General features: G+C 38.2%; 2 protein-coding genes across 2 annotated transcripts; one reads left to right on the top strand and one right to left on the bottom strand.

Moving 5' to 3' along the window:
* Positions 1-299: 299 nt before the first annotated feature.
* cript (cysteine-rich PDZ-binding protein) lies at positions 300-6,107 on the top strand. Its single transcript, XM_034708802.1, has 5 exons — positions 300-442; positions 629-694; positions 1,676-1,730; positions 1,843-1,946; positions 5,696-6,107. Exons 1-5 carry the CDS (start codon positions 427-429, stop codon positions 5,758-5,760), a joined length of 306 nt encoding a protein of 101 aa, XP_034564693.1. The 5' UTR covers positions 300-426; the 3' UTR covers positions 5,761-6,107.
* A 3,982-nt stretch (positions 6,108-10,089) lies between these two features.
* Positions 10,090-15,849, bottom strand: gch2 (GTP cyclohydrolase 2). Its single transcript, XM_034708076.1, has 6 exons — positions 15,383-15,849; positions 14,132-14,241; positions 13,806-13,861; positions 13,200-13,231; positions 12,998-13,082; positions 10,090-10,833 (listed from the first exon to the last, which is right to left on the bottom strand). The coding sequence occupies exons 1-6, from the start codon at positions 15,660-15,662 to the stop codon at positions 10,704-10,706; spliced, it is 693 nt and encodes a 230-aa protein (XP_034563967.1). The 5' UTR covers positions 15,663-15,849; the 3' UTR covers positions 10,090-10,703.
* Between the last annotated feature and the right edge of the window lie 1,746 nt (positions 15,850-17,595).

Genomic DNA, 17,595 nt, shown 5'->3' with positions numbered 1-17,595 from the left:
ATCTTGTGCATCTTGGCACTGCACGAGTATGTCGAGCTCTATGCCGTTCAGTGTGTCAAAGTAGAAACTAAAGAAGTCTGGGGGTTTAAAACTCGCTATTATAATCTAAGTATTGATACTACAAGCATACTCTTTGAAATAAAATTAAATAATTTTCATCAGAACTTTTATTTTGAAGTAATCTCAGCTAACGTTCCCAAGACTAGTCACACAAGCATTTCCGGGACATTATGTGACGGCCAGCTGTATCAACCAATCATAACAAGGATCTGATCGAATTGACCAATCACTGTATCAGTGCGCGATAACAAGGAAGTAGCGACCGGAAGTTTACAAACACGAACAAGACTGCTAATACTTAGCAAACATTTTGATTATTCGGATAAATCGTTAAAAAAAGCTTCAATTGGAGCACACAGAGGAACGATGGTTTGTGAGAAATGTAAGTATCAACCTTTTGAGGTGTTGTCTAACTTTAAATGTAACTTATTATTTGGGCTTTCGGCGAATAATGGATATGTTTTTGGGGAGCTAACGTTGTGTGTTTGCTAGCTTACTGCTCTAATCTGTGTTACTGTTTCAACACAAGGTTTTCTGTGTATACATTTTTGATTTTATATCATTCCAGGCGAGAAGAAGCTCGGTAAAGTCATCACACCTGACACCTGGAAGGATGGAGCACGGAATACAACAGGTGAAGACAAGCTGTGAAATATCTTTATAATGTTTAGAGCAAGAAATCTTGTTTTATTAGGCAATCTGTTTTAAAATAAAGAAAGCTGCAAGTTTTTCTTCGTAAATGCACATGTACATACTTTATATCCACTTAGGACTTTAGAAAAATCATTAAAATACGAGTTTCATTTTTAATTAATAACCTAGTTGACAGTTGAGGATAGATAGAAAGGATAACAGTGTAAACTTGGTGTCATGTCAGCTGCTATTAATGTGCTTTTCTCCGTATCAGTAAAGGGGAGATAGTGAGTTTATAGTTCAGTGTGTAAATTGTGTCAGAATACAAAATGAAAACGATTGTTTTGCTTGCTTATTAGTACTCAAAACTTTAAAATGCTTTATTTGTAGTTTTTCATTTGACAAACACGAACATGTATTTCCTACATCCACCCATATTACCCACCCACCCTAAACCTAGAGACAAGGATGACAAAAATGAAAAAAGAAATAAAGAAATAAACAACATAATAATAATAAAAGTAAATGCAGTAACAATAATAGCCAGTAAAAAAATATGTAGACAAACAAGCAAATACTTACATAATAAACCAAAAGTAAATAAATACATAAAATAACAAATTCTCCTTTACATTCATAGACATGACAATGAAACATGAAGAATTACATTATCAAAAACAGAAAGAGTTTCATGATGGAGTCAGGTTCTTTACATATTCAATGAAAGGTGACCAAATGGCTTTATATTTTTCAGGACAGTTGGCTAGTACCCAAAACTTCATATTTCATGTTTTCTCATGAAATGTTAATAACCAAAATTTTATGAGACAGGAACAAATCACATCCAGAAAAGAACTACTGTTTTTCTCTTACCCTGGTCTTTCTTTTGTTCATTCATTATTCAAACTATATTCGATGGATAAAATATTATGTAACTGAAGTAGAGATGCCAAACTGAGTCAACCCTGCTTCTTTCACCCAGAGGGAGGTGGACGAAGGCTAAATGAAAACAAGCTCCTGACTTCAAAGAAAGCCAGGTGAGTAGCCTGCTGCTGCCAAACTTTAAATCTAAGTGTTATGAGCTGTCACTCATCACAGGAAAACAAAGGTGCATTTTAACTTCTGGTTCCCTTTTCTGACTTCTTTCAGGTTTGACCCGTACAGCAAGACAGGCTTTGCTATCTGCAGGATCTGCAAGAGCTCAGTCCATCAGTCTGGATCACACTACTGTCAGGGATGTGCATACAAGAAAGGTATAAATTCACTCACACTAGACTCCATACCAAGCCAAACTTCTTGTGAAAGTGCTAGAAAGTGGCTTTGAATAAAACACAAGCAGGTATATGGATTAGCCAGATTAACAGGAAGACTGTTATTGAAAAGAGGTATTGTTATAGATGTTTTTGTATCTGCGTGGTTCGTGGTCACCAAAGTTGAGTGAGTACAGATGTTTTTTTACTCTTGAATGAACTCCCTCTTCAACATCAAAACACTACACTGGGTAAAAGGCGTACGTATGTAGGTGTGTGTAAATACAGCACAACACATGCTCACATAATGAAAAGGGTTCAATAACTCCTATAGATTTGTTTGAATAAAGTTTGTTTGCTGGCACCCGCAAATCCCAATAAGCGGGCATCTCAAAAAGTATATCTGCGTGAACCTTGAAGCGGAGAGCTGCACTCAGCGGCCAACAACCAGGCCAGATAGAGGCGCAGTGGGTACACAATAAAATGTAAAAAACAAGTGGAGGGCAGGTTCAAATGCGGTACATGATGGCACCGTTCCAGACTGTTCAACAAACATGACAATGACTTCTGTGAACTCCAACAAAATGTCCCCAAATCACCATCTAGGATGAATCTTTAGGTTTTGGAAAAACAGGCTATCCCTGCTTAATTGCTGTTATTTATTTAATTAATCCTACACTTGAGCTTCCCTGCAAAACAGAAAATTATGTTTAATGACACATATTTGTCCTCACTGTTGATTGTTTTGTGTTTTTAAATCTTGATGCACTTTTTCACATTTAGTGTCTAAAATTTTTTGACAACTGTCCACACAACTTGGAAACCTCTTATCCTGCAAATTAAGTTTATACCACATGTTATATCCCAGAATCATAAACTCATCTAGTTTGTGATGATTCAACAAAGCCTTGTATTAAATAAGTCACAGTGATGAAGTCGTTAAATCAGAGAGAAACTCTGACAGGGTGATGCTCCCTTGTCTCACCCTGAAGGGCATGAATGCCCCCAGTACCTGATTTAGGATTTCCTCCCAAAGTCTGTTGACATTTTTGTTTCCATTAACCAGTACTTAAACACTGCCATAGTCCATACTGTGTTCTGTGTAATGTTTACCTTATGTCTGTCTTTTTAAATTTTTAGTCGATTTCTCGGCTGTACAGTTCTTTCACCTCCTGTGGCCTCAGTGAACCGGCTGACATCAAATGTACCCGGCGTCTTTCTCCAGATTTAATCTATAGATGTAGTCCTCTAGAGCAGGGGTTCCCAAACTTTTCAGCCCGCGACCCCCAAAATATAGGTGCCAAAGACTCGCGACCCCCACTGTCCCTGAAAGTGATTTAATGTGGCTTCATTTAGCTAGTCTGCAGAAAATTACCCTACCTGTATGAGCATGTGTCTGTGTTTCCTGTGCCGTTATGAAGTAACCTACTGCTGCTGATGCTTTTGATGATAAACTGTTCACTAACCCTAAACTTAGGAGTCATCTGGCAACAAAGAAAGGCAGAAAACTCATTACATTTTCTATTTTTAAGGTTTTATTTCATTATTTTTGTCCATATTTTTTACTATAATGGGTAAAATGTACTATTTTTAGATGACTTTTGTCATTCAACTTCTTTTATTACATTTTCAGTATTTCTTTGTTCACCACAAGGTAATAAATTATGTATAAGTAATACAAAACCAACAAAGAGAAGAACAAATAAATAAATACAAAGAATACAATTAATAATAATAATAATAATAATAATGAACAAATGATAATAATTAACAGTACAAACAAAAGTGAAGATTAACATAAGAAAACAAGGTAGATAAACAAAAACAAATAATAATAATAATAATAAAAATACATCTTTTTAGATAACTTTTTAAAAAAAACATTCTGGAAGACATCTCATGACCCCCCATTTGTGTCTAGTGATCCCCAAGGGGGTCCAAACCCACACTTTGGGAACCCCTGCTCTAGAGCCTGCGATTCAAGCTGAGTCCAACTTTGGGCTCTGAAGCAACACCTGCAATTTCACAGGAAAAGTACATGTTTCACCTGGTGGTTCAGATGGTCTGGATGGAAGGAAGAGAGGCGATGGTAACATCTGGAGTAGCATCACTCTAACACAGAGTTTCCCTGTCTCCACGTAGCTGGAGCGCCTTCTCAAATAAAGCGAACAAATCCCTTCACTGATTTTTCCTGGCGGAGGACGTGTTAGGGACAGTCTGATCGGTTCACAGTCATGTGTGCCTGTGATATTTCAGCTCTCCCCAACCTGAAACGTAGGACTTGGAGGCGTTATCAGTTAGTAGAGAGTCCTTGTTGCCATAAAATATGTGGATATCCTCTATTTTCAACTCCATCAGGGTCACTGGAGCTAGTTTTATGGCCTGGTGGTCATGTGGGAAAGAGTCCGTGGACAGCGATCTCAAATAAAAGATACAAACTGGGTCATCAGTTCGTCTGTTAAATACATAAGCGGTTCATCGATACTTTGTGAAATACTCAAGGTTGTATTCACTATATTTCCTATGATGCAAACAATAATTTAAGGCACCATGATCAATATGTTTGTACTAAAGCATCACATGACTACATGAGTGTGTGTGTGTGAAGGAGGTTGCATGAAGCGTGGCGAGGCACACATTTTACAGTGTCCATCAGCTCTGAGGAGATTTGTGACCTCTATTAAATCACTGTTTTGGCTTTCTGGCCTGCAGGTACGCCACAGCAGGCGCCTGTTTTCAAATGTTAGATAGACAACATTAGCCACATAGTTCTGGATGCTAAAAAGACAGATGTCAGAAATTGGTGGTGACCAAAAACAGAGCTAAAAGGAGAGTTAACACTGGGTAGGTTTGTTTTATTCAAAGATGCCCCATGTATAGAGAGCATTTGCAACAAGAAAGAAACACAAGTGCGTGAGAGAGTAGTCTTAGATGAAAATGTCAAATGCTTAGTAATGGAAATGTTCCTCCAGTAAAAAAATTTTTTTTTCCATGTTTCTTTTAACCCTCCTGTTATGTTGCGGGTCAAATTGACCCTTTTTAAAATCTATTTTAGGCAATATATGCCTTCCAAACCAGCTAAATGCAGCATGGAAATCTGGGCAGCATGTGACAGAAGAGGTGTCTCGTGTTCATTTATCAACATCACTTCATAAAAATAAAACAATTCAAAATTTAAGATAAAATAAACAAAACATCTACATCATGTAAAACTGTTGTATTTATATTTAAATAAAAAATCTTGATTTAAATGGTTAGTAATGGTGCTAAAAATTAGATTAAAAAAAAATTTGTATTGGGATTTTTTGGGGTTCTGACACTTTTGGATCATTGAATATGACCCGGGTCAAATTGACCCAGGAACATTATTGCTGTTCCAGAGAAATGAACATAACAGGAGGGTTAAGTCATATTTTGAGGGCATTTTTCAACCTTTATAGATAGGACACCTGAAGAGGGAGTAGAGAGTGGGGGATGACATGCATTAAATGGTCGAAGCCAGGAATTGAACTAGTGACAGCTGCAACGAGGACTATAGCCTCTATATATGGGGCACGCTTTGACCACTTGGCCACCAGCGCCCAAAATATATATATTTTTTAAACTAATAGTAATGAAAGCCAGCACACACACTTGTATTTCTGTAAACATTCTGCATAATTCAAATGATCAGCACCTGCTCCCGACACTACTGCTGTACTGATTGTGATTTTAATTATTTTGTCTCTCTTTCTCCTTTTTTGTGTCTCCAGGGATCTGTGCGATGTGTGGAAAGAAGGTTTTGGACACCAAGAACTACAAACAAACATCAGTGTGACGACCCGACGATGAGAAAGTAATTCTGTGAGAAACTAACAGATGTGAGGATGAGACGGATATGTACGCTTGCAGACTTGTCACATTCTTTCCACCGTGTTCTGTTATGAACACGTGTAACTCTTAAACTATAACTCCACCTACGTGAAAGAGAAACTTTTAGAACCTTTACCTTCTTATTAAAGAACATCACTTAATGCTGTTGTAATTATTACAGTGGCCATAAATAAGGAAAGGAATCACCAGTCAACACCTGTTTCTCATGTGAAATATCCAAGATCTTCTGTATATTTTAAATTGTATTGTTTGATTTTGATCCTTTTGCTTTAAATAAAACTGTGTAATTTATCATATTGTTTTTTTTTAGAGTGAGTTCAAGCGTTCGATATGACGACATTTGTCAGGGGTATTTTGTACATCCGCCTGCAGCTCTAAAGACACAATTTTTAGCCTCTTACGCACAACATACTCGTATTCGTCCTTTATGACAGAGATAACTGGTTTACCCTTACATAATCATATTTAGTGACTGCATGCTCTGCTTCCATTTGCAAACTGCATGCTGTCCTTCCATTGTTGTCAGAGACTGAGGTTATAGTTCACAGGAAGCATTTGATATTTAAAGGCCTTTCTCTGCCTCAGGCCTTCGACCACACGTGCACACTCACTCTTATGTCTCATTATTGATTTATACTGTTCACAGCAGAAAAACAGGCCTTCGTCTCCAGCTAACACAGGTCATATACTGTACAATGGGTATCAGATTAATGTAGTGTGTCAGCCTGTTAAACTGGCCCCCTAAAAAAATCTGCTTATGGAAAGATCGAAAATCTAACAATAATACAAAAAAACTCCAGTTAGGCTCGGTTACATGTGACTGCAACTTCAAAACTGCTTTATATAAGTCTGAATCCTCTAGTTTGTTTGTTATATCACTGCTCTTTGGCGGTGCATTTAGGGACATCCCTTTAATGTCCCCGTTTGTACCTGTTATACAACCAACCATAGGACCTTTGATGCTCAGGCCATGTGGATGAAGTCCAACACTGACGCAAAACTTAGTCGAAGATCAACTTAATGTATACAACACATGAATAGTACACAAAACTTACCATAACATATTTACTTTACTAGATTTTGGATGCAAGGAATCCACTTTTTTGCCTTGTTGTGTAAAGCAGGGGTTCTCAAACTTTTTGGGGCCAGGGACCCCTTACAGGTGAGAACATTTTCCAAGGACCCACTCATAATTGTAACATAGGCTACGCATGCTGCGTACCATTCTCACTCTTAGATGCCCTTGGAACTATTTGTATTTTAAAACTTATCAATCTAAATACTTCAGACCTGTTCCACAGTGATAAACAGAAAACACTTCAGCATCTGTGTTGTCTGGCGGATGTATCCCCCGCTTTTTAACTGGAAAAAACGCTTTAGTTTTGTCCTTATATTCCGGGTCATCAGATGTCGCTTTAGCTTGGCTGGCTTCATTGCTTTGTTCGGGAGCACCTGAAGACACATGACGCATTTTTGTCTCCCGTCACTGTTCTCAATAAAACCAAACCCCTTATACCTGTAGTCATATTGTCTTAATTTAGCTAGCTTGGGCTCAGCATCACTTGACGATGTGAAATGATTTAGAAATGGCTCCATGCTTGCGAGCTAGTAGGCAAAGCTAAGTAGTAGTAGGAACAGTTGTGACCGGAGTGAGGTGAGAATGAGTGATACATGACAGATTGATGCGAGTGTCACAGTCATATCAGTTTCTATTGGCCCAAAGCTAACTAGGGTGGGAGTAATGTGCACAATATGCTGGTTTCATTGGCGCAAATGGTCCTCATCTGTATATATGCTGTTTTTAACGACACAGCACAATTTTATAATTTATTAGAAATGTATCATAATTATTTCACGGACCCCCACGCTATGATTCACGGACCCCCAGGGTTCCTAGGACCCTACTGTAAGAGCCACTGGTGTAAAGAACGCAGGACCAGTCTACATTATGACTTTTTGTGGCTCCCTATTTTTGGTCGAAAGTGACCCATTGCCATGACATTTTGTGTTACATTTCATGAGGGGATTGAGCTCAATGCCTGTAGTTAACCCCTCACTTTTCCTCCAGGTTTGAGATATTTTTATTTAAGAATAGAAAACATACAGAGGCACACATAGAAAAAGTAAAACCATGACCTAACATCTCATGATAGAGGAAAATGTATCTGTTTGTCAAGGTAGCACTGTATCATCAATTTAGAGATGTTCCTTTGTTTTGTTTGTATAGTTTTCCACATGCAGAATGTGCTGCTATATAAGAAAACACTGTCTTCTCAAGGTTACTTTGTCTATGTGTTTTGCAGCTGTCCCCTCCTGTAGAAGCTCCAGTAGTTTATTTTAGCCTTGGTTTAAAAGATACAGTAAATGGAGGAATGGCAAAACTATGAATAAATGTCACACAGAAATAAAATATCAGCCATACATCAACCATATTCCCAAATGGTCAAATTCAACAATCATGTGAATTTGACTTTTACCCAATTTTTTTCAGAGCTAGCTATGAGGCCGCAGTTGTTAAATTGATCCTCATGTCAAAATGTGAAAATGTTATTTTCACTGATTTTTGAAACACATGTTTTTGAGTATAACCTGTTCATGTTTGTTTATGTCTAACCATGTAAGCTCATTAACTACTCTTTGTCTTCCCTTAATCTCCCTGCTGCTATGACATCTAGGTCTGGAACTCTGTTTACAGACCTTGAATAAAACCTACACAGCTTTATTGACAATGAGATGTAAACATTGAGTTTTCATCCAATTAGAGTTGTTGACCAAGTGGATGATAGTTCACCTGCCTCTTATTTTTAGCACCAATAAATATGACCGCATGATCAGCATATGTGTACATAGTAACAGCAGCTGGACAGTTTCCGATAGGTTATTAATATACAAAGTCAATAACAATGGATCCAATGTTGAGCCTTAAGGTAAACCAACATAGTTATCCCCATTTGTGAGGTTATTTAGGACGATGAAGACACATTTCATTCTGCCTGTATGGTATGATTTTACTTTAAAACATTTAACTTTGATAATTATGTGAGTAGAAAGGTAAATGCATATCCTTGGATATAAATTGCCTCACAGCTAGAAGGTTCCTGGTTCGATTCCCCGGTCAGTCAGGTGCCTTTCTGTGTGGAGTTTGCATGTTCTCCCCGTGCATGCGTGGGTTCTCGACCGTAGGTGTGAGTGTGTGCGTGAATGGTTGTCTGTCTCTCTGCGTTCGCCCTGTGATAGGCTGGCGACCTGTCCAGGGTGTACCGTGCCTTCCGCCCAAAGCCAGCTGGATAAGCGGTCAAGATAATGGATGGATGGATGTTTTAGTACCTTAAATCCTCAAATCAGGTCAAATCTTTCATCACTTGGGTTTATGAAACTGTCCAGAGGAATATTTAGTGTCATTTAAACTATGTTAGTAGGCTCTCCCTTTTCACCAAGTTGTAGAACATTGTAAACATCAGAAATAATACCTGAGTGTTAGAAACATCATTGTTGGTCCTATATTGTCCAAAATAGGCTCAAGAAAAGCCTAACAGAGCAGCTTGCACCATGTTGAACCTTTCTTAAGATACTTAACCCTCCTGTTATGTTGTGGGTCAAATTGACCCATTTTAAAGTTAAAAACCCCACCCAATAATGTTAAAAGTATTTTTTTCGCTATGATACTTCTTCTGCGTGGATTAATTAGCGTGAACAACACATAAATGAAAATGGTTAATTTCACACATTTGCAACCCCCCCTGCATGTTTATATTACATATTATATTACAGTCAAGGTGGAGGCTAAAAGGGGTCAGAAGTGTCAAATACTAAATGTTTCTTTGCAACTGTGTGACATATTTCGCTCCAATCACTTTCCAGTTTACATAAAAAAAAGTTTTAACATGAATTTTCATAAAAACAAGTGAATTATCCTCATTGAACTATGATCTGTGATAATTAAAGAACACCTATGTACTAAATATTGATTTAAATGGTTAGTAATAGAGTTAATTATGTGATTTAAAAAATGTAAATTGGGATTTTTTTGGGTTCTGACACTCTTGAAACATTAAATATGCCTGGGGTCGAGTTGACCCAGGAAGATTATTGCTGCCCCTAAGAAACTAACATAACAGGAGGGTTAATCTCGTAACTTTTCTGAATACTAGAAATCTGTTGACAGTAGAATCAAACTGAAAACCGGTCAATGCCCTCTAGAATATCATTCACAAAGCTACAATAACACCACCTGTTATCTTTCATTGACATAGACAACGTGAGGTTGGCAACCTTTAAAATGTTTGCACGTTTTTATTCAGGCAAATCATCCTTGACATACATGATACACCGTTCATTGATAAAACCAATTGTCTATTCCATACTTTATTCATTTACTCTTTGGAATTACATATATTATCATTTCATTCAAATCTTAAAAATGTAATAATTTACAAAGACATTATACATGTAAATATAAATGTTAAATTATTACAATTATTAGACTCTGTATGCTAAATAATAAAGCAAGGAAAAGCACCAGTTCAATTCCCATCAAAAGTATTGTCAAGTTGCAATATTGCACTCAGTTTAACACTTTATAACAACAATATTGCTATGTAAGACTACCAAAGGCACCATGAATGTGAGTCATTTTTCCTATGATGTTCACAGTGATTTGAAATGATGGAGTTCTGCAGCAGGACTGAGTTCTATCAGGCTTCAGTGTATTGAGGTGAGCTTCAGAGTTGGCTTGGACTCTGCATCAAACAGTAGCTTTGTTTTGACCTGCTATTGGTTTGTGTGTTCTTAAATTTAAGTCAGATGCAGATCCACTGTTACTCTAGAGCTTTCTGTGTGCTACAGTAGTGCTACAGAGGCTCGGGAGTGAATGGTGTATGATATCGGTTATGGGGTCTGTGAAAGAGTCAGGAACTCCTCTCTGGTTTTGGGGTCTTCTAGGTAAATCCCCAACATGGTGCTTGTCACTGTGCGGCTGTTCATCTTCTGGACACCACGCATGACCATGCACATGTGCCTGCAAACACAAATACATTGCTGAGTTTTTGCAGATGTGAACTTTGACAGCCTAAGAGAAAAATCTTGACCTGTAGAACATGCGTGTAATGGGAACCCAGCTGATCTGAAACATCTGGGGTGTGGAGCAACATAGAAGTTGAGTGTTGTTATACACTTTTACCAAACGTTGAACAATCCTCCAGTAAGACAAGAAATGTTCATATGGTCTCAGAAGCTAGTTTCAAATCTCCTTGCCATTAATTCTGTAACAGTTTCCCAACTTAGCTAATGTTAGCTTACAACTTACAGTTTGCTAACCTGTCTGCCCTCCCATGCTCAACCTTTCTGTCCAAATATGACAACTTCTATCTCCAAAAATATCTCTAAGGAGATGTTGAAAGCCTAAAAGCCAAATTCATGTCTGCTCACATCAAGCAGCGAGTCTTAGTATTCATCTTTACCCTGTATCTCAGCTCTGCTTAATAGTCTCTCCTTGAGGCAACATTAGCTGCTTCCACTATAATACAAACAAACCAAAGTAGCTGTTGATTTACACTATGGGTGATTAAGAAGCTACATTTAAACAGTTATAAAGACTATGTAGAATTTAAGAGAAAAAAAAAACTCATGGAAATGTAGTGCTAACGAGCAGTAGCGCTCTTTTAATGTGATAGTAACTGTTTTTGAGAAGCTACAGTTGCCACAAATGACAATTAGAGGCTCATATTAAATATTAACAGTAACACAAGTGCAGAAAAGACATTAACAGAGAAGTATCTCTGTTATATTTATAACTATATATATATATAACTGTGGAACTCTGCCTCTGGACATTAAAACGGCAAGCTCTCTGGCTGTTTTTAAAAATAAACTTAAGACTTACCTTTTTAATCTAGCTTTTAATTTGGAGTAATTTATTTTTAGACCTGGACTGCATTATTATTTTTATTATTTTTATTATTATTTGAATCATTATTATTTGAATCATTGCTTTAACATATATTTATCTTATTTATTTATTTCTTGTCTTCATCTGATCTTGTTAACGCTACCTTATTTTTAACTTTTCTTTCCACTATAACTTATTTTATCAATTTTACTGTATTGATTTTATTTTATTTTTAAATATTTTATTTATAATCATGCCTTTTATAATTTTACCATTACTGTTGTTTTCTGTCTCTCTGTTATTCTGTGAAGCACTTTGGGCTGCATGTTGTTATGTATGAAAGGTTCTATATAAATAAAGTTTAGTTAAGTTATATTTACTTAGTCAATCGATTAGCTCATGTTTGCCAGCACTAGCTTTCCTCTAGCAGCTAAGCACAACTGTTCCTCCAAACCAAGTAAACTGAATCAGAGCTTGAATCTAACTGAGCACAAACGCCTGTCATAACTTAAGAATTCACATTCTCAAAACAAAAAAAGTGTTTGTCTTTAAAGCCACACAGGATACAAGCTGAGTTATTTTTATTACATCAATGTTCCTCTATTATCTTGTGTGGTATCTTGCTGCAGACAACAGATTCTACATCTTTCTGTGGCTATAATAATTCATGAGCAGGGTGACAGTGAAAATAACAAACCGTGATGAGACGAATAATCCCATTGAGTAAAGTAGGCCTGTAGTTCCTTTGTAAATCAACTTAAGCACAACACAGACCCATTATTTGTAACTCGTGAATCGGTAAATTAAATTTGAAGGAGAATTGTTTTTGAGTTTAGTCATTTGGCTTTTAATTTAGGTATAAACCTGATGGCTTTTTTAAAGATCAGTCTGATATTTCAGGTATGTTCCCATTTAGTTGAAACATGAGCATTTAAAATGTTGCCTATGCAACTATAACAAATATAGATGTGCAATGTCATTGTTCAATATTGCTATAACAATATGGAACATGACAAATAAACAAACAAAAAATGTGTGCAAATTAACTAAATTCAGGTATTAATCCAAAAAGCATTATTTTTCACTAATAAATTGGTACCAATCAATGTGCAAGAAGCTGATTGCTAGCTTGAACTTCTGATAGCATCAACAAAAGGGGACATGATAGTTAAAAAGAGTCGCTTGTTTACATAAAATAATCTCTCATTTATTTGCATTACATTCAGAAATGTGAAATGTCTTAATTACTAATACACCCAAATGCTGCTGAGGATGATGATGAAGGTGTACTTACGCTGCCTCAATGACTACAGCCACACCCTTTGGTTGAAGAGCCTCTGATATTCCCACAGCAATCTGCTTGGTCAGACGCTCTTGAACTAAACAAAATCATATACAGCGACATGTGTAAGCCAGATTCATATTCCTGATTGAACAGTTGACTGTGACTGAATTCAAATCTTGTTGATACATTTGTAATTGCTTCAGTAGCTCACCTTGAAGCCTCCTACTGAAGATCTCCACAATCCTGCAGAAAGCAGAACACAAGCATAGCGTAGAGGAGTGATTACCGAGCAGACGCAACAATGATTAATCTTTTGATAAATAGAGACTGGCATCAGGCCTTGTACCCTGGCCCTCACTCAGTCTGTCCAGTGGTATGGACTCTTCATCTGTGAATCATTCACCCTATACACAATTCCCTGAATCTGTAGAGCAAGATTCAACCAAAAACTCTGTGACTCCGTTTATGTTTGTCTGGGGCTGCTGTACGTTCAGAGGTGGGTGTAATATTATGAGGAGAGGCAGAGAAAGGTCAGACAGGTGAGGCTGTGATAATAATGGCTGATTCCCACAAGTCTGAGGGGGATTTTCTAAGCAGATAGAGTTAAGATTTGTGTCTGTGAGTGAGCTTGATGAGACGGGCTCTGGGCTTAGACTTAAGCCTCCAGGTCAATGCACTGAGACAACAGAAGAAAGTAGTCACCTGGCACTAACAGCAGAAATGCACAGCTACTGTGTGTGTGTGTGTGTGTGTGTGTGTGTGTGTGTGTGTGTGTGTGTGTGTGTGTGTGTGTGTGTGTGTGTGTGTGCTTGCTTACCTAGCAAGCTTGCTCAGTCCCACCACTTTTTTGTTGGGAATATACCCGATGTGAACCTGGAGATAGACCACAACCAGAGAGAGCAGAGGTCACACAATCAGAGCAAATGATTGCAAACATCAACAATGCAACTCATACCGTCCCCCCGTCCCCCCCACACACACACACACACCCACACAAACATATTAGCTAGCTAGCAAACCCACAGCACAGAGGTTATAGTGGTCAGTTGTTTGTTTTTAAGGTCAATCTAATATTTACTTTGAACCCAAAAACCCTCCACGTGCATTAACTTAATACCCCTTTAGGTTGATACACAGACTTACCTTTCCAAAAAATGGCACCAGGTGATGCTCACACAGTGAAAACATGTCGATGCCCTTCACAATCACCATTTCGTCGTGGTCTTCATCAAATATTGCATTGTTTAGGATGTCTAAAAGAAACAAACTTTAATACATGACAATTCTACTGAAAAATGTTCCGAAATAATGCAAAATACACACTGAAATATTTACAACAAAATCTGAAAAATTTTCAATATTTCAAAGGACACAGAACTTTTGCTTTCATTACAGAATAAACACAACCACAGTCGCCTTTTTGTTTTCAGTACATCAATTAATCAACTACTTGTTGCAGCCCTAGACTCATGTCTTCTCTATTAGCTGCTGTAATCCAAATATTTGGGGATCCAATATAGTCAAATGCACTTTGGAATATTAGTCTACTGAATCCAAAGTCTTACCCTTACTCTAAAGTTACTATTCAGTATTTTGTGTGTGTACCCTTTTCTATTGTTGCTTCATTTTGTCCTGAATCATCTAAAACAGGCATGTCCAAAGTCCGGCCCGGGGGCCAATCGCGGCCCAAGGTCCATTTATTTATGGCCCCAAGCTTCCATCTTATATTGTGTTATTAATAGCAGAGAAAATTATCACATTCTGAATCATCTGTACATTTTCAGTTTCTTTCAAACGCACAAACAAAACTAAAATCAATCCAGAAACGTCTCAAAAATCTTCACATGGCTTCAGATGAAATCCAGATTGTGATCCTGGCATAGGAAAGTAATGATACAATATGTTTCCCACATTGCCCGACCCTAATGAAAAACATTTTTCTCCAGAAGAAGATAATGTTTGCTAATCTTTACATGGCTTGTTGGGGAACTGAGGACTACCTAGTTACTATTTTATTGAGAGAAAAAAAATGTTATTAAATAAATATTTCAGATATAACTTTTATGATTCCTAAGTCTCAGTAGGAGCCACTGGCCCTGAGGTATTCTGACAACATAAAATGTGGCCCTCTTTGAAAAAAGTTTGGACACCACTGATCTAAAAGGAGCTGTTGTTTTTGTGGTGAAGCAAACATATTGACAATAGCTTACTAAAAGTTACAGTTTAATGCAATCAAGTGCAATTTAACCATCTACTTATAGATTATATTTACACATTGCATCTTAAAGTTCCAGTTATGTTGCCCTAAAGGAGGAAAAGACACCATACCACATTAATGACTGACAAACAGTAACATAGCCTACTCCTCCAGTGCAAGTCCACCTGTTGACTCACCCTCGATGGTCTCGTGGTAGCCCTTGGTGAGGAACTGCATGGCCTTGGCTGCGCGCAGCGGCGTGCGCAGCAGTCCCTGCCGGTCCGTGTTCTCCCCGAGGTCCCGCAGGATGCTGGTGTAGGCAGCCTCCAGCGTGGGTAAGCGGGACTTGTCCTCGGCTTCTTTGCGAGACGTCTCGTGCTTGCAGAGCACGGCGGACTTCTTGGAGTCCATGATGAGGTCGCCGAAGCCTTTGTTACGGTTGAACTCCTCCACGGGATCGCTGCACAGGCCGTTCATGTCGGAGCGCTTTTTGGGCTCTGGAAGAGGAGGAGGAGCAGAGGAGGAGAAGATGAGTCCTGAAGTTGGGCAATCTGGCAGGTCTGATAGGTTTACCTCGCTCCTGGTGCGTTTTTAAAGCCAAACCCGGCGGCCGCGTGCGCATCAGTTTCCCATTCGTCAAGGTGCAGCCTACGTCAAACGTTTAGTTTCGTCAGCTGGGTTAAATGTCATCACGGCCCCTCCACCCCACCCCACCCCTCTCCTCCCCTCACAGAGCAAGTGGCCTATCATCAGTGGTGGACAGTAACAGAGTACATTTACTTGAGTACTGTACTTAAGTAGATTTTTTTGAGTGTCTGTACTTTACTTGAGTATTATTTTGTTGGGGTACTTATGACTTTTGACTCCACTACATTTCTATCAGTGCTCTAGTTACTCACTACTGTTGCTCTGAAGTCAGCGCATGAATTTCCTTCTCTTTTCTGAAATCTGATCCCTAAGACAGTAAAATGTGTTTGTGTAGTTCTGTTTGTCTCAGTGGTTTTGTCATACCTGTATATCAAACACAGAGCAAATTTCACTCAGATCAGGCAGTTCATTTAGAGGTGGTAATGATGGCTATAATCCTCCACCTGAGCACCCATGGTCATATCTTCAGCCCGTGTTAGAGGTGTTTAAAATAAAGAATGATATGTATAGTTTCAAATGTTCTCCCTGTTTCCCACTCTGCCCAAACATACAAACATTCACTGTCCAACCTGAGAAAGCTTGTAATAACTTTATTTTATCCTTAATAAGGAGATTTGTTGCCACCGTCTGTACAGGAATACATGTATCAACACAATAACCATAAACATCCACCCAGCCTCACAGCAATGGTGCACCACATCCCACAAATATACACACCAGACACATATGCACACACTGGACACATATAAAACACACCGAACACATATGAACACACTGGACACATATATGCACACCGAACACATTACAGTGGCATTCTGTTTAGCAGTGCTATGGCCGATGGGACAAAGCTTCTGCCAAACCGGGCTCGCCTACAGTAAGGGGATCTGTATCTGCGACCGGAGGGGAGTAGTGTGAAGACCGAGTAGAGGGGGTGTTGGGGGTCCAGTGTTATAGTGCGTGCTCTGCGTATGGTGGCTCTGTTGTTGAGGCCAGACAGGTTGGGTGTGGGTAATAATAATAATACATTTTATTTTGGGCGCCTTTCAAATCACCCTAGGTCACCTTACAAATAATAAAAACATTCATCATTAAAACATCATAAAAACAAACAAACAAACAAAAAAACAAAAAAATGGCATAAATAAAAGCTACAAACTAGTGAAGTGCAGAGAGTCCAGTTAGAGGGAATAGGCCAGTTTGAAAGGGTGAGTTTTGAGTTGAGATTTGAATGATGTTATGGAGTCCGACTGTCTTATGTGTGGGGGGGAGGGAGTTCCAGAGTCTGGGTGCTGATCAGCTGAAGGCTTGGGCACCCATGGTACCCATTGTTGAGCTATGTAACGCATTCCAGATGAACATTTCAAACTAAGTTGTCTGTGCTTGGAGTAACTTAGTGTCTGTCTTTATTCCATGGTTTAGTCTTTAGAGATTTAAAGTTATGTTTTCTAAATAAACATAATGTAAGCGAATACACTCCTATTTAGTCTTGACTGCTCTCATACTTTGTGAAAATACAATGTTTTAAGATTTTTTAAGAAGTACTTTGAATACTTAAGTATTTTTAAAAGCCAGTACTTCAGTACTTTAACTCAAGTAATAATTTGACAGAGCAACTTTCACTTGTATTGGAGTAATATTTGACCAGGAGGATCTATACTTTGACTTAGGTAATGACGACGTGTACTTTGTCCACCACTGATCATGCATCTGCATTTTCCGCATCTCATCAATTGACGCGGGGCTTACTGTATTATCATCATCC

This window comes from Notolabrus celidotus, chromosome 18 (genome assembly GCF_009762535.1).
Source record: "Notolabrus celidotus isolate fNotCel1 chromosome 18, fNotCel1.pri, whole genome shotgun sequence".
Classification (NCBI taxonomy): Eukaryota; Metazoa; Chordata; class Actinopteri; order Labriformes; family Labridae; genus Notolabrus; species Notolabrus celidotus.
The sequence above is the reverse complement of the archived record's forward strand: the minus strand, read 5'-3'. Positions and strand labels throughout refer to the sequence as shown.

What these genes read in the sequence shown, in the direction of transcription:
- cript (XM_034708802.1), top strand. An exon ending in CTGACTTCAAAGAAAGCCAG is followed by an intron (nt 1,731 to 1,842) that starts GTGAGTAGCCTG and finishes GACTTCTTTCAG; the next exon opens with GTTTGACCCGTACAGCAAGA. An exon ending in GGGATGTGCATACAAGAAAG is followed by an intron (nt 1,947 to 5,695) that starts GTATAAATTCAC and finishes TTGTGTCTCCAG; the next exon opens with GGATCTGTGCGATGTGTGGA.
- gch2 (XM_034708076.1), bottom strand. Translation starts at nt 15,662, where the DNA reads ATGAACGGCCTGTGCAGCGATCCCGTGGAGGAGTTCAACCGTAACAAA. An exon ending in GGACTGAGCAAGCTTGCTAG is followed by an intron (nt 13,232 to 13,805) that starts GTAAGCAAGCAC and finishes TGCTTTCTGCAG; the next exon opens with GATTGTGGAGATCTTCAGTA. An exon ending in CTTCAGTAGGAGGCTTCAAG is followed by an intron (nt 13,083 to 13,199) that starts GTGAGCTACTGA and finishes GATTTTGTTTAG; the next exon opens with TTCAAGAGCGTCTGACCAAG.